Source organism: Vespa velutina, chromosome 10 (genome assembly GCF_912470025.1).
Source record: "Vespa velutina chromosome 10, iVesVel2.1, whole genome shotgun sequence".
In the NCBI taxonomy this organism is placed as follows: domain Eukaryota; kingdom Metazoa; phylum Arthropoda; class Insecta; order Hymenoptera; family Vespidae; genus Vespa; species Vespa velutina.
Window position 1 is genome coordinate 6,703,206 of NC_062197.1, and position 17,500 is coordinate 6,720,705.

Consider the following 17,500-nt stretch of genomic DNA (forward strand, 5'->3'; position numbering starts at 1 on the left):
ACGATAACAACAACGACAAATGACGACGACGATGAATAATAACAATAATACTATGATAATATTCACATTTTCTAAGAGACTAGGAAAAATACATATGCATATATCGCGGGTTTCCATATATCATCCGCCATGTTTCCTTGATGTATCACGTGACAATACGTGTCTGCTAGAGCGCGAAGAAACAAATATAATACATTTGTATCTTTACGTATTAATAAACGATGGACGAGTATTTATTTATAGAGGATATATCTTTTTTTGAGAAAATCGACAACGTCAATAAAAAAAAGTCAATATCTTTCAATACGAAAATCAAAAAATATCAATTGAACGAATGAAGAACGAACAAACAAACGAACGAGTTTCGAAATCGGAGAAATTGCCGATGGGAAAGTGTCTCGATGTTGCGTACATAACATTGGCCAGCGCATATACACTAACAAGTTTCTTGAAATGGCCGCTATGCGGCGTGCGTCTTCAGAAAAGAAAAAGATATGACGATCGTGATAAAAGAAAATAAAAGAAAATAAAAGGAAGAATAAAAAGAGAAAAAGGAAGTAAATAAATGTCAATGAAAATCGATTTATTGTAAGATCTTCGATTATATTTCTTCAAACTTATATATATATATATATATATATATATATAAATAAAAAAAAATTAAAGGAAAAAAAAAGCCATATTAATATAACAAACATAATTTTTCTTTACTCTTATCTTTCATATTGACTTTTACGAACGAGTTCGAAGAGCGAATAATATAAGGCGGGAAATGACAAGCTTATTCTCTTTCAAGAGAAGAGACTTAAACCGGAAGTCGTTCGAACTGTTTGGAATAAGAGAGTGAGTGAGAGAGAGTGAGAGAGAAAGAGAGAGAGAAAAGAAGAAAAATGTATGCGTAATATAACGAGTTAGCGACTAACTACCCTTTAACAACGATAAATCTTCAAGAACGCAACCGATACGTCCTACTGATAGAATCATATACTATATATTTATGTCGAGCTAAGTTGTGGAATAAGGGAATTGTTGGTTGAACCAACGAGCTCGATCCGAGGTTCACACTGTGTGTTCCAGTAACAGAGAACTTTCGTGCGTTACGCTGAATGAAAAAGAAACGAATACCAAGAGGAACAACTTCGCGAAAGGGAAAGCCGTCGTGTAAATTTCCTCGCCAACGCACACACAAATATATACATGCGCTGCAAAAAAAAAAAAAAAAAAAAAAAAAAAAAAAAAAAGAAAAAAAATATATATATATATATATACATAAACGTTACGAGACACGTTCGCTCGATTTAAAATAATATATATACGGTGGTACCCTCGACGATAATTGTTTAAGAAAAGACACAAAAGGGACGTGGAAAGAAAAGAAAAGAAAAAGAAAAAGAAAAGGAGAAAAGAAAAAGAAAGGGAAATAAATCGAAAACTATATTAAGTAGATAACTTTCGTGCACGCGTTTTCTCATGTGGAAAAACGAACGTCCTCGATTTCCTGCGACCATGAAATTATGTCACAGAAATTTTGCTCTCTCGGAAAGCACGAACGGACGAACAAATTGAACGAATAAATAATCGTGTAGTATAATATACGACAACACAAAGAATATCCGGAGGGTAATTTATTTTTTTTTACCTATTACGATGCGATAACTATTTTGTTATTTCATTTCATTTCATTTCCTACGTATATCCGTATGAAGAGGAAAAAAAAAAAAAAAAAAAATATCCATTCTAATTTTTTTCTTTCTTCCTCGTCTCCCCTTTTTTAATTTTTCTTCGCGATCTTTGTTAGCAAGAAAAAAGAAAAAGGAGAAACATGTAAGACGAGAAAATATATCATAATGAAATCAATAAGTAATGTGTGCATGTATGTATATATATGTGTATGTTAACCTCCCTCCCTCCCACTCTCTGTCTATCTCTCTCTTTCTTTCTCTAACACACCGATCGTCGATTTCTTCTTCGAGCGTAGTCACGGTCCGCTGCCTCTCGAGAAGTGCCAACAAAGTTTCTACCCCTCCTTAACTAGATACGTATCTTTCTTGGCCGATCCATCCTTTAGTGTGTGTGTGTATGTATACGCGCGTACATTATATATATATATGAACACACACACAATTATTCTATATAAAAAAATGTAAACATGTCGCGAACGCAAGAAAGGCAAAACATATATATATATATATATATATATATATATATATATATATATATATATATATATAATACGTACAGAAGGATAGACGAAATATCATTCGATGATTATAGAAAATAACGATAAATCTTGATATAATTTGTTAACAATAATTGTACAGTTAAAAACAAAGCTTATAAATTGTTCTAACCTCTTAATGTCGTTCGTAGTCAGCGAGTAATATAAAGAATACAAAGAATACAAAGGAAAAAAGAAAAAAAAAAAAAAGAAAAGAAAAAACAAAGAAAGAAAGAAAAAAAAAAGAAGAAAAGAAATAAGGACAAAGCATCGGAGCGAGATACGTAATGTATATACATACGACATAAATACATAGATATATAAAAGGTCAGGAAAAAAATAAAGAATGTTAATGAGCACGGTCATTAGAAACGTTTTTTCCCCCCCTTTTTTTCATTTCTTTACTATCTACTACTTTTTACCTTTTAATTAATTAATTAATTAATTAATTAATTAATTTATTTATTTGTTTATTTGTCTATTTTATCAATATATTTATCTGCTTATTCACTTTTCTTTTTCTCCCTTTTTTTTTTTTTTTATAAATTTCCCTTGAGACGCGTATCACGGAAAAACATTAATAACAAAAAAAAAAAAAAAAAAAAAAAAAAAAAAAAAAAAAAAAAACATTTAAGATATAGAAATTTCTCGTATTTACGATACCTCTCCTAAACCTAATATATCAAACAGAATATAGATAACTAGATAGAGTGTGAATAGATAAACGTAGATAGATAAGAATAGGTATAGAGAACGGAGAACAAACGGATGGAATATAAATAGATAAATAATAATAGATGGGATCGGATATTATATTGTCTATCGTACAAAACAAAAACAACGGAAACAAAACAAAACAAAAAAGGAGAAAAAAAAAGAGAAAAAAGAAAAAGAAAAAGAGAGAGAGAGAGAGAGAGAGAGAGAGAAAAATGGCGGGCCATCGAAATCTCATCGTAAAAACGGTACTTGACCGAGCCACAACGGAGAAACTCGAAGGAGAAACCAAAGAGAACGTTCAAGTTGTTCGTTAAGGTGAGAGTCGTTTCTCGTATACTTTTATTTACGTCGAGGAGTCTCAACGACGCTCTTTTTTTTTTCTCTCTCTCTCTCTAACCTTACTACTATACAACCATCCATCCATCCATCCATCCATCCATCCATCCTTCTCTCCTTGTCTTTTTCTTTTCTCATCCTTTCCGGTTATCCACGAGTCTCCTCTCTCTATGTCTATCTCTCTCTTTTTCTTTTTCCGAGGAGGCGACTGGTCTATTCGAAGGACACGAATTCTTTCGAAGTAACGTGATCGTAAAGCTACAGAGAAGAAGAGGTAGGTGTTCTTACCTTAAAGAGAGCCTCGTTGCACTCGAACATGGGCGTACTCATGACGGCGGTCGACATGTTCCTTCAATTTTCTTCTCTTTTTCTTTCTTTCTTTCTTTCTTCCTTCCTTCCTTCTCTCCTTTCTTTTTCTTCTTTTTGCACAAAAACACTAAGTATCCGTCAGTCTCTCTCTTCCCCTTTTCTATCTTCTTTCCTTTCTTCGACTTCAACACTTTTTTTTTACTTCGTCTTTTTGTTATCGTTACTATTATTATTATTATTTTTTATTATTGTTATTATTTTTTTTTTGTTATTTTTTTTTTTTTGTTAATTTTTTTCTTTTATATATATAGAAAGAATATTCTCTCCTTTCTCTTCTTTCTCTTCTTTGTTTTCTATGATGCAAAAACAAAGACCGAAGCGTTAATCTCGTTCTTAGAACGAAAAACTTCAAAGGACACAAGAGAAACGAAGAGAGGAAAAAAATGTGTATATATATATATATATGTCTCTGTTGTATTATATGTATGTATGTATGTATGTATGTATATATATATATAAATATATATATATATATATAAAAACTGACACTCCGACGTTAGGCCTCGTCGTTGAGCGTTTACATCGAAAACACTACACGTCAAGTACGCGAAAAGTTTTTTGCGCGACGACGCGACGTGTATATTAAAAATAAGTAAGTAATTAACTTAGTAAGATAGGAAAAAATTTGAGAGGAAAAGAAAAATGAAAAGGAACAGGGAAAAAGAAGAAAATGGATCAGATAGACGTTTCGTCAATGATGATGATGATGATGATGATGAATATGATGATTTCGAGATAAAATTGTCACAATGAGTTTCTTCTTCTTATCAGTTTATGTCCTTTCGGAAATCTGATTGATATTCTACCACCTCCAAGAATCGTCCTTCGGTAGATATGTTAATTCGAGGTTAAACTATTAATTCTTCCTTTTTTTCTCCTTCTTCGTGATTCTCCGTTGCTGGCGGGAGGACGTGCGTGCGGTCGGTCGTCGGTCGGTTGTTCGGCGGGGGGGTGGTGATCGGAGCGCACGTACACGAAGTGCAACAACACTTTTCTTTCTTCGTTATTACTTTTCCTCTCTTTATCTAAGAGATCCTCGTTTGACGGCGACAGGGAGGGGAAGTGCGTAGATATTTATATATTTTGATAATTAACTTGCGAAACAAAAAAAAAAACAAAAAAGAAGAACAAGCCGACGAAAGAAGTCTTTTTGGCTCGGTTGCGTCGTTGTATATGGTTGGTTGGTTAGCTCGGTAAAAAGTGTGTGTGTATGTGGTAGTTATTTAAAAAAAAAAAAAAGACGCAACGAGCCGGTCCGGCTTTTGGCTCGCTCTCTCTCTCTTTCTTTCCCTTTCTCTTTCTTTCTTTCTCTCTCTCTCTCTCCCTCTTTCTCTTTTTCCTTCCACCGAGGATATGTAGCTCGTTAGGCGCCCGAATGCTAACTGCCGAGGAGCACGCCCGCTGCTCGTTGCGCCGCGCAACGTCGTGTCGTCCGTGCGAAGGAGTGGGGGTAACTCAGAGGGACCTATTGGTGGGGGTTACCGAGACATTGCGTTCTCGAAAGGCGGCACAGCCGATACCGGCCAATCGTGAGGCGTGTCGCTACCGCTCATTTTACCGTCCCCCGCTATCCTACGGATTACGAAGCATCGTCTCGAACTGGCAACGCAGCATCCTCTCAACCGACCAATCGGAAAAAGCTTCCCCCCTTTCGGACGAACTTACCGAGCCGGGCCGTAACCGGCGGCGCCCGGAGGACCCCGCGATTTTCGAATTGTATTCTTCTATATATATACATATAAATATAAGTATATATGTGTGTATATATATATATGTATATATGTATGTTTGTATGTGTATATATATATATATATAATGGGAGAAGGTAACTATTGTAAATGCAAATGTGAAGCATCTCTTCCATTTCTCCGAAGTTTCAGATATCAATTATTCCTTTCATTAATCAATTGCTTTTCTTTTTTCTTATCATTGCCATATTTCTTACAACTTAGAGTTGGAAAAAAAAATTGCAATTAAAAAGGGATCAATTAAAAAATTTATCGAATTTGTCAATCGAACTTATGATAAAATCATTCTTTCTATTAGCGTGACTTTCTTTTTCGTTACATCTTTTCTTTAAACGATAGAAAAAACATAAAAGAAAGATATATATATATATATATATATATATATATATTTATAAAAAAAAAAAGAAAAGAAAAAACAAATAAAAGTATTAGATAGAAATGTCAATGGTGCATCGTTCTCAGGCACGGCAGAGCACGACCGACCCGCTCGAATGAAAAGAGCCAAGCGTGAATGAAGTCCAGCCTTTGCCCTCACCCCTCCTCTACCCCCTTCCGACCCTTCTCTTTCTCTATCACTCCTTCTCTCTCTCTCTCTCTCTCTCTCTCTCTGTCTCTGTCTCTGTTTCTCTCCATCTTTTTTTCTCTTGCTGGTCCTAAGCGGTAATTGCTGGACATTATTATGATCATTGTGCCTCTACACATCGGTGTATCGCGTACAAGCATCGTACTCGTTTGAATCGGACGATTCGTAACAATACGACGACCTCTTCTTTTCTAGCCGTCGACCCCGACGCCTCACCGATCCCTTCTAATTCCTTTCTATCGAGGCTGTTGCGTCGCCCAGAACGAGTCACACACGAGCCGTCCATGTTGTTGTTGAACTTTTCAAATCGTACGATCGACAATTTGCTAGACGATCAATGAATCGATAATAATAGTAATAATCGTGATAATAATAATAGTAATAACAATTATTATTTTTGTTATTATTGTTATTATTGTTATTATTATTATTATTATTATTATTATTATTATTATTATTATTGTTATTCATATAATAATAATCGTAAGTATAAATTCTCTTTGTTTTCTAAAAGTCGTATCTCGTTTCATTTATTATTTATTTATATAACTTGTTTTTCAGCATATGCTGCAAAAGAAATTGATTTTGAAACATGAAAAGTATAAAGAAATTGATTAGTCTTTCGAATCTTGATCGATATTTTTATATTTAATATTCGGTATAATGAAATATATATATATATATGTATATATATATATTATAAAAGATAATTTAAAAGATTAAAGATAGGTGTATCACGAGATAGTTGTATAAAATGATTAATTTAATTAAAATTAAAAAAAAAAAATAGAAAAACAACCGACTGAGCTGTATAACTTGATCGAAATTTTTTAATTTAATACAGATACATAATTCGATATATATATATATATATATGTATATATATTATTTATATAATTCATTTAGGTAGACTTTTGTCATTTACAAGATTATGAATATCAGTTGAGAAGGTCGTATAAAGTGATCGATTAATTAACACCGAGTCATTTTCAAGCTATCGAAAATTATTCGTGATTCGTTTATGACTCGTCGGCGTATTTTCCCACAAAGAAAGAACCCGCATGGGTCAAGCTGATAATATCCAGACCATAAGCGTAACACGGGCACCATGAAAGCGAACTGATTCCCTTATTTGTCGTTATATTTAGAGACATGAGAATCTCTTCGAGGGTTGAAAACACCCCCATTGGCTCCCGTCAAAAAAGGATAACCCTCATCTGCCCGTATGTTATAAGAAATAACGCAAGTTCTCCCTTCTAATGACCGAAAGAGAGACTTCAATTATTTTATCACAATTATTAATAATAACTAATAAATAAATAATATATATTATTATATTTTTATTATATATCGTCACGTTATATACACACATATATATATATATATATATATATATATATATATATATGTATATTTTATTTTATGCACCATAATATTGATATAGTAAATATTATATAAATCATTAATCATAATAAATGTGGATAAATTATTTAACAAATTTGTTTTCCATCGTAAATTGTTTATATAAAAAAAAATTTTCGAAAATATAATTACTTATCGCCATCGAAACGAAATAGAATCGTATTCTTTGAAAATTCTCTTGCATCTAATAATAAATTTATACGATTGGTTTATAATTCATACAACATCTGTTAAACACATGGAACGCTTTTCTCAATTCATTTTGATCCTTTTCCCGGATTAAGAAGAAAAGTCTTTCCCAAATAGTTGTTACTCCTTTAACATCTGTTAAATTAACATCTCATTAGAAGGAAAACCCCCTATGGAGTTTCTAGAAGACCTTGCCTAAGTTTCTCTTTCATTCCTGCTCGTTTCATCACAATAATGCTGTTTCTTTTTTTTTTCTTTTCTTTTCTTTTTTCGTATTTCCTTCTTGGAATGCTTTTTAGCAAAAGAACGAAACTCGAAAATACCTCGATCCTAACCGATCTTCAATGTTTTGCAAATACCTGAATATACAATAGGTACAAAAAAACAGCTGATACGTAATTAGTAATATCCATTAACGATAACCTATCTTCTATACGTTCGTAACTACCCTTCGGATAGAATCTATCGGATTGTGCGAATTGCCGATCGATAGATCGAAACTAAGATCCTTTCAAGAATCGTAAAGGCCAAGGCAAAGATACGTAGCCGTAAAGAGTATATAACTATGCGGGTAAACGTACGCAGGTAAACCGGATGAGACTGGCCAGAAAAGATGCGAACGTTTAAATGCATCTTCGAAAAAATTTTCGTTCTCTCTGCATTTCTAATATATATGTATATATGTGTGTGCGTGTGGGTGTGCGCGTGTGTGTGTGTAAAAAATGCTGATTCTTAAGAATAAAATAAATTTATTTTCTGCCATTCAATATTGTATGGAATAAAATTCGAACAGCAGCTAATTATGGCTGATAAGATAATTACAATATTTATGAACATGATAGTAACTTCGCAAACATATTGTGAGATATTATAATATAACATGAAAAACGTTATAATAGTTCAAATAAAAATTTAATTATTTTTAATTATTATAGCGAACAATTTTCTTTTTTTTTTTCTTTTTTTCTTTTTTTCTTTTTTTTCTAACGACGAATGCAAAAAAGTTACATCTCGTCGTGAATTATTAATTTGTATTGTGAGTGTGTGAAAGATGATGACGGTTAAGAAAAACAAAAAAAAAAAATAAATGAACTTACTTTAGTTAAGTTCCAAATTCGACAGAGATTAAATTCGAATAACAGCTGATTATGACTGATAAGATAATCAAAGTTTTATTAGCTCGGTATGGGTACAGTAATTTTGTAAATAAATTGTCAGATAATATGACATAAACAACGCTACAAAAGTTCAAATAAAAATGAAGTATTTTCGGTTACGATATCGTATAATTTTTGTTTCTTTTTTTTTTTTTTCTTTTTCCTCACAAAGAAACGAATAATCGAGCAAAAATAAAGGCAAACGAGCAAATTCATCTTTAAATAAACGTTTTCTCTTCGTGAATTATTATTTGCTATTTATATATGTATATATATATATATGTATATATGTATATATAGATAGTATTTGCACTATGAAATATAATACAACGATGTTTAAAAATAAATACAAACTTATCTAGAAATTTATTTAGAAAAATAAATATAAACTTATCTAGTTGAAAAATATTTAAATCGAATGTAAATAAATAGCAGATTATGATAGAAGAAATAATTGATTTACTAACTTGGTATAGTAATTTCGTAAACAGATTGTCGGCCATAAGCAGTTCATAAGTTATAACAGTCCAAGTAAAAATTAATTTTTTTTTTTTTTAATTAATCGTAATAACGAACAATGTTCTTTTTTTTTTTTTGTTTTATATTAAACATATGATCCAAGCAGAATAAATGCAAACGAATCATTTAAATTTACCCTTGAAAACGTTCTCATTTTTTTTGCGAGCTGCTATTATACACATATGTATATATTTATATGAAAGAGATGCTGATGTTGAAAAATTATTCCTTTCTTATGTCTTTTCTCTTTTCTCTTTCCTCTTTTTTTCTTTTTTCCTTTTATTTAGTGACATTCAAGATTGTATAGATCAAATTCGAACAACAATTCTATCTATTCGTGCGTATGCGTGGGCTTAGATTATTGCTGAAAATATAATTAAAATATTTACCAACTTGATAATAATTTCGTTCCAAAGAGATTGTCAAAGATTTATTACACGAACGACAATATAATTTAAATCAAATTCAAATCAAAATTAACTTATTCTTAACTGCGAGATAATAATATTTCAAAAAAAAAAAAAAAAAAAAAAAAAAAAAAAAAGAACCGACATTAGCGATATAGATAATCAAATTAATATTATTAAATTGATTAAAAAATTTTTATATTACGTCCTATCGAATATAAATAGTACTTTATTAAATGCAACGTCGTTCGAACTTAAGTAAGTAGAAAAGATACTTTTCCTCACTTTAGTTTCACTAAGAGATTTTAAGATCACATTCGTTCCACCCACGAGATCAACTAACGACGCATATAAAGTCGCACTTCATAAGTATACGCGTTCATTATGACTCTCACTTCCTTACAAATTTTCATCGAGGTACTTTCACATTTCCTATTGATCTCGAATTAAGAAAGATCGAAATCGTGCTCGCGTTTTAATTTAAACGTTGCTCCGTGTCGTTTCCTTATAATCCACATACGTGTATATATACACAAATACATACATACATACACACAGAAAATATATACGCGCGCGTACAACGTCATTATCGTACTCTTTCATTCTATCTATTTCTCTCTCTCTCTCTCTCTCTCTCTATATATATATATATATATCTACTTTTCTCAAAAGAACTGTTCCCTTATATTAGTTCGATCTAACATTGCTCGTTATAATCGAAACGAGCACTTAATTTACCGTCTTATTGTGTCGACGTTTTTGTTCGTGTCTTTTACTTACATACCACGTGATTTATATTCTCATTTTTATCGTTCTTATAAAAGGCGATCGATAAATGTTACGTGTAAGTAAGTAGAGCCGGTTGACGTATACGCGTTTGTGACTCGTACTCTTTCTTTCTTTATTTCTTTCTTTTTTTAGCTCTTTCTTTAGTTCTTTTATTTATCTTTTATATCTCTGGAAGGTGACATTTTTTTGGACCGGCAGAACGAACATCACCACGCCTTCATTATGTTCCATCCGAACACCATGTTACCAACTCCATCTTGTTTCGACTTCCCCCTTTTCGAATCACGGAAGATGATGAGGGGTGTGACTTCCGACGAAATTCTAGACCTATCGTGTTATACCCTTAAAAAGGGTCTCACGGTATTTATAACTCTATTGTTCGTACGTATTGTTCGATGACTATATAACGGGATGAAATTTATTATGATTTTCTTTTTTTCTTTTTTTTTTTTTTATGAATTTTTCTAACTTACTTCTTTTTTTGTTTGATTCCTGTTTTTTCCTTTCTTTCTTTCTTTTTTCTTTTTTTTTTCTTTTTTAATTCTCGAGACGGATAACAATTTTTGAATGTTTCCATTCGTTCTTCTTTATTTCTCTTTTTCTTTTTCTTTTTTATTTTTCACACACAAACAAAACGATAACGATAATGAGCATCGTTCTACTTCGATGCTACAATAATTAAAGATTTGAAGTTTCTTTTGTCGTAAATTATAGACAAAAAGGAAAAAAGAAAAAGAAGGAGGAAAAATAAACTAATGTATTGTGATTTTCTTTTCTCTATATTTTCATGATATAATATTTGTTTCAATATTTTTTTCATGCATATGATCACTCGTATACAAACACGAGACACATAATTTCACACGACAATAATATTATACTTGGATATGGAGATTAATGGTTTTATAATTTATTTAAAATTATAAGACATTTTTTCAGGAAATTGATAAACGGAGTCGTAGTAGACTTCCAGACAGAGAGAGAGAGAGAGAGAGAGAGAGAGAGAGAGAGAGAGAGCGAGACAGAGAGAGAGAGAAAGAGAGAAAAACAGGAAACGATGACTTGGAAAAGAAATCGAAGGTCGCCACTGTATATGGGTTTAAGGTCATACATACTCTCTCGATCACATAAGAAAGGTGTTTGTGAGATAAACAGAAACAAAACTATCAAGATGAGTGATTCTGTCTTTCTCTGTATCTCTCTCTCTCTCTCTCTCTCTCTCTCTCTCTCTCTCTCTCTTTCTCTCTTTCTCTTTCACCCGATTAACTTTCCCTTTCTCTCTACATTTACCGACCCGAAAGCTAATTCTTATGTTCATTTTTAAAGATCACGATGACTTTTTTCTTCCTCTTGATTCTTCGATATAAAATACGATATACTATGATAGTCGTGTATAGAAATATTAGAATCTATTTCTTTCTTTTTGTAGATTAAAAGCAAAATGAGAAATTAGTACATAAAATATTTGTATTTCTTTGAATTCATGGGAATCATATTTTTAAAAATATCCATTGTCGACAGAAACTGAACATTTTATATATTTTTATTATTGAGAATTTTTACCAATACATATATATATATATTTTTTGTTTGTTTGTTTGTTAATCTAATTATATAATTATAATAACATTATAATTATAAATATTATCATAGTCATGTATAAATAAAATATAAGTTATTGTTAATCGACAAAACATCATAAAATATCGTATCTTCTTAATTTTAAAGAACGAAATACTCTTTCGCTCCAAAATGTATAAAATAATAAATTATATATATATATATATATATATATATATATATATAATATATCAATAATATGTGTGTGTGTATTAATAATATATATAGATAGAGAAAATTTAAAAAGCGTGTATTAATTTTTTAATACTAACTATTTTTTCTTCTATTTATTTTCTTTTCTTTTTTCTTTGTTTCCGATCTAGAAAAAATATATTCAATTTGAAATACTATCGAAATATTTCAACGAACGATTGCAAAACGTTATATAAAATATTGAATTAATTTTGTTTTGACTATAAAATATAACAAATAATAATATATAATTCTCTTCTAAATTGATCTTTCTCTTTCACTCTCGCCGTAACTCAAAGGCCTTTATATGCTCTATCCATACAAGAGATAACCTCTACAGCGACCTGACTTCTGTAAACGATAAAAGAGACGTGAGAGGATGTTGCTCGACAAGGCAGGACGTTTTTGTTATCGATTCTTGTTAAAGGAAAAAAAAAAAAAAAAAAAAGAAAAGAGAAAAAAGAAACAGGAGAACAAAAAAAAAAAAGAAAGAAAGAAAGAAAGAAAGAAAGAAAGAAAAGAAAAAGAAAGGAAAGGAAAGAAGTGAGGAAAAAAAAATATTTAACGTTCTGTTTGATAAAACAAGAAGTAACGAAAATAAAAGCGTTACGTTCAACATAGATAACAACGAAATTTCTATTTATAATAACGATTGAGGCTTAAAATTCGATAAGAACTCGTACCGTTCGAGATTCGTGTTGTTACAAAAATTGATTGTGCATTTTCAAATAAGAAGTACAAGAAAAAAAAAAAAAAAAAAAAAAAAAAAAAGGAAAAAGAAAAAAGATAAAAAGAAAAAAAAAACACAAAAAATCCAAATTGGAATAGGATCATAGGGTCGAAGGGTGTTATATATTTTCGTTCTATCTCGTTAGAAATGATAAAAGAGAAAAAATATCTAGTTCGTTTTTTTATCGCATTATTGATTATGGTAATAAAATATCGTTTCGATTTTTCTTTTTTTTTTCTTTTTGTTTTTTTTTTTTTCTCCACTACTTTAATGTAACGCGCGTGTGTGTCGAACATCTGTCGTTAAGAACGATTAATTCTATTATTGTCACTTTTAGTCATTTTATGAAGCATAGATTACTCATTACGTATGTCGAATTTAAAACGAGAAAAGGGAGGAGTAAAGAGAGAAAAAAAAACAAAAAAAAAAAAAGAAAAATAAAAATAAAAACTAAAAACATTTGAATTGGCAAAATTGAAAGAGAACGATATATATATATATATAATTTAGAAGTGAATTTATCCTTCGGCATATAAATTTGTAAAAGTAAAGGGAGGCCAAAAAAAACTTGGTACAATCGATAGATAAATTTTGCGTTCGCCAGAAGGTGTTAATTATTATTATTAATAGAGAGAGGGTCTCGGCCACGTGACCGCACACGACTCTTTACACAGAGCCAACTATTTTAATCCCGAAGGTCTGTTTTCGCGAGTGCCCTTCGGCCACTTCCGTTGCCGAATTAGAAACGCCAATAAACGTTCTCTCTACATAGCTTCACAAAGAACGCGTTGTTTGACCAACTGCGAGAACTCTATCCCTTCCTTTTCTTCTAATTTTCGATCTCAATCGATTATAAACATATCCAAATTTTATATATTAATATACAAAAATATTATTAAATCGATAAGATTCTAATATATATGTTAAAAGTTTACTTGAAAATTTTTAAAAAGTATTCAACATTTTGCGATTTACTTTTCAAAAAAATTTAAAGATTAATATATTATTATTTGTTCGTTGATATTTTTATTAATTAAAGACAAATATTTCGTGATATAAATGTTGAGAATATTTTGATCGGTATTTATACAATAATAAAATATCGATATCGGTGATATCGATATAAATAATTAATTGTTTGAATTTATAACAAATACTGATCATCTATTTAAAATATTAACGAATTATTACATTAACAAATATTTCTATTAAAATAATGACAGTATTTGTTTATTAATAGGTGTAATAATGATCGCTCATATCGCGTACTGATATTTTATCACAAACACTGATCATTTTTTTTTTAATAAAAATATTGATTAAAAATATTTAAGAGTACTGACTCAATAAATAGCAGACATATTAAAATAATGCTCATTCTTCTCGTATCAAGAGTTCATTCAATCGAACACAAATATAGAAATTTAAAATATAATAAATATATAAAAAGTGTAATGTAAGGTAAGATAGTAATCGTGCGATTATCATTGAAACGTATTAAAAAATAGATTATTTTTATTATGAGTGAGAGAAAAAATGAAATTTAATTATTAAATAAAATTAATAATGAAATTAAATTACAAAAAAAAAAAAAAAGACGTACGAATCGAATTTACATAAAAATCTACGAGAGAGATTTTCAATGTTTGCGATTAATCTTTTCGAAGGAATAAAAAAAAAAAAAAAAATTATAACAATCCTTCACCCTTTATCGTTAATTTCATTCTTATCTCTATTGATACTCTCGTATTGTTTGAAATGTTGAGGAGGGGAAATGGAGGGACTTTCGCCTTTTAAAAAGTCAAATACGTTTCGAATAAGTCGAGTCGCGCCGACGAATTCGAAGTGGAAAGAACAATTTCGCGAGTTTATACAAAGCTATGCGCAAAGGAATATGGGTTAAACGTTTTCTTACATATGTATGACGGAATACGGAATAAATTTTGACATGTTAGTCGATCGGGAACGAGTATCGATACTTATCAAAACGGCGATCGAATGGTGAAAATTTTCTGAAAAAAAAAAAAAAAAAAAAAAAAAAAAGAAAAAAAGAAAAAAAGAAAAAAGAAGAAATAGAAAAAAAAAAAGAGGAAAAGAAACAAAAAGGGAAAAGATAAACATAATTTATTTTCACAAAATAAGGATATTTATTATTATTACGTTCACACAAAAAAAAATGCGGATGTATTTGAGTGAGACGAGATGAGCAAATGATAAATTTATTATTTTTAATCAATAGAATAATATCTAATTAAATTGTTAATGATAGATAAGTGTCTTAAAGCTGTTAAAATATAAGGAAATAAATCAAGAAAATTTATAATTACAATTATTAATTTATATTGAAAAGAGAATAATAATATTGGCGAGATTAATTTTTTTTCGAAATGATTAAATTCTTTTAGTAAAGATTGATTCATAAATAGAAAATCAAAATACAAATTGTCCTAATAGGAGAAAAAGGAAGTAGAAAAAATTAAAATAACGATATACATATTTGTATTGCATAAATATACATACGTAGATAGTTACAAAAAAAGAAAAATACAGATAAAAATATGTAAATATAAATGTACGTATTTATAGAGTGGGATACTGAGCGAGCGAGCGAGTGGGCGAGAGAGAGAGAGAGAGAGAGAGAGAGAGAGAGGGACAAGCAGAGAGAGAAGATCGATGATCCACACTGGAAACGTTGTGTCGATTGTTTGAATCGTTAAGATTTCCGCGTGATGGTGTAGATCGAAGGACATGAAAAACGTAAGTTAAAACTGCTCGTTAGGAAATTGCAGGAAATCTCACGGATAATTAATACTCATTGCTGTTAAATTATCCGTTATATAAGATCTGATGCGAGAGTTACGACTTGTCTTTATAGATTCACTTCGGTGCTCGTCATCCTTCCACTATTTTTCAATCATTTTTTGCGATATTCGCTCATCACGTTTTCTACGATACCTCACCTAAGTCGAATAAAATTGTTTAATGGTTTTCTTCGAGCGATCGTCGACGTGAAAAATCGTATACAATTCTTTGATATTAATTAATTTATCGATTAAACGACGTTCCCTTACGATGAATACGACGAAAATGATTTCACAGTTATTTGAAGTTTATTTTTATAGAAAAAAAAAAAAAAAAAGAAAAAAAAAATAAATAAATAAAATAAAAAAAGAACAGAGAGAGAGAGAGAGAGAGAGAGAAAGGGAGAGGAGATACACTCGGTTAATTTTACTTGGCTCATTCGGTACGATAATAACGTGTACGAATTCATCAAAAAATTGGTTCGAAGATATCGAAAAAAAAAAATATTGAAATAAAAAAACAAAAGAGAGAGAGAGAGAAAGAGAAAGAAATATCGTGTCTAATCGTACTAAAGAAAATTTCATCGCAAAACGCCCATAAGTCAGAGAGGCGTGCTTCGAGAGAAGACTTCGAAATCTGTAACGGCTCGTTCTACGGCATCTTCTTTTCCTTTCTCTTTTTTTTTTTTTTTTTACAGGAGCCACATGTGAAAAGAGGGCTCTATAATACACCCCCGTCCTAGACGTTGCAGGTTTTATAACGGTCGTTCGGGGTACGTTGCGGTCGTGGGAAAGAAGGTCGTGCCTATGGCCGATGTTTCGAAACGACTCGAACATAGAAGAACGTGAATCCTCTTACAAAATACGCTTTTTCGAGATGGGGGTGTCCCTCGGTGAAACTTGGTGGCAACCAAGTAGGGTAACTGGGGAGGGTGGAGGTATCAGAGAAGAGAGGATTCATTTTCGCAATTCTCGAATTTGACGAGATCGCTTTTTCCTTTTTTTTTTCTTCCTTTTTTTATTCTATCCTCCCCTCCCCCATTTCTCTCTCTCTCTCTCTCTCTCTCTCTCTCTCTCTCGTTCACTTAAAGATCAAGTTTCGACGCGATTTCGTTCGTGCTAAGATCGTACAAGATCGGTCAATAATATTACTACCGATGTAGAAAAAAAGTACGAGTCCCTGTATTTCTTAGGACTTTTGAATTTTATCACTGTTATACAAAGGCGTAGGGAATGTTCGAATGATATATCCGTAGGATGAGAAATAGAATTTAAATTAGTTGATGGAATGTTTCAAAATTATTTTTTGAGTCGAAGAACGAACGATTTATGAATTGGGGAAATAATTAATGTAATCGTAAGGACGTTTTGTTTTTGAATTTATCGACGAATTAATTCGTTTCTGATAATTGAAATATAAAGAAGAGGGATTTTTTAACGTATCCTTTAAATTTCGAAATCTTGTTGTTTCGTTTAAAAAATTTTCACTTTTGATAACGTTAGATAAGATAATTTAGGCAATTATATAGGAAAATTTTCAAAAGTTACGATTTAATCGATTCTCGTATCGATCTGTAGGTTATTGTTTCGATGAAAAAAAAAAAAAGGAAAAAAAAGGGAAAAGAAAAAGAAAATGAAGAAAAAGGAGGAAAAAACAGTAAGAAATAAGAAGAAGATCATTCGACATCCCAGGAACCGTAAGT

General features: G+C 30.7%; 1 protein-coding gene across 1 annotated transcript in view; it reads right to left on the bottom strand.

The window, feature by feature from the left end:
* The window catches only part of LOC124952007 (midnolin homolog), a 33,466-nt gene extending 28,430 nt beyond the window's left edge, over window positions 1–5,036 (bottom strand). Inside the window, exon 1 of the mRNA XM_047501247.1 lies at window positions 3,560–5,036. Within this exon, the coding sequence (XP_047357203.1) occupies window positions 3,560–3,616 (57 nt within the window). The 5' untranslated portion in view covers window positions 3,617–5,036. The remainder of the gene's footprint in view (window positions 1–3,559) is intronic.
* Between the last annotated feature and the right edge of the window lie 12,464 nt (window positions 5,037–17,500).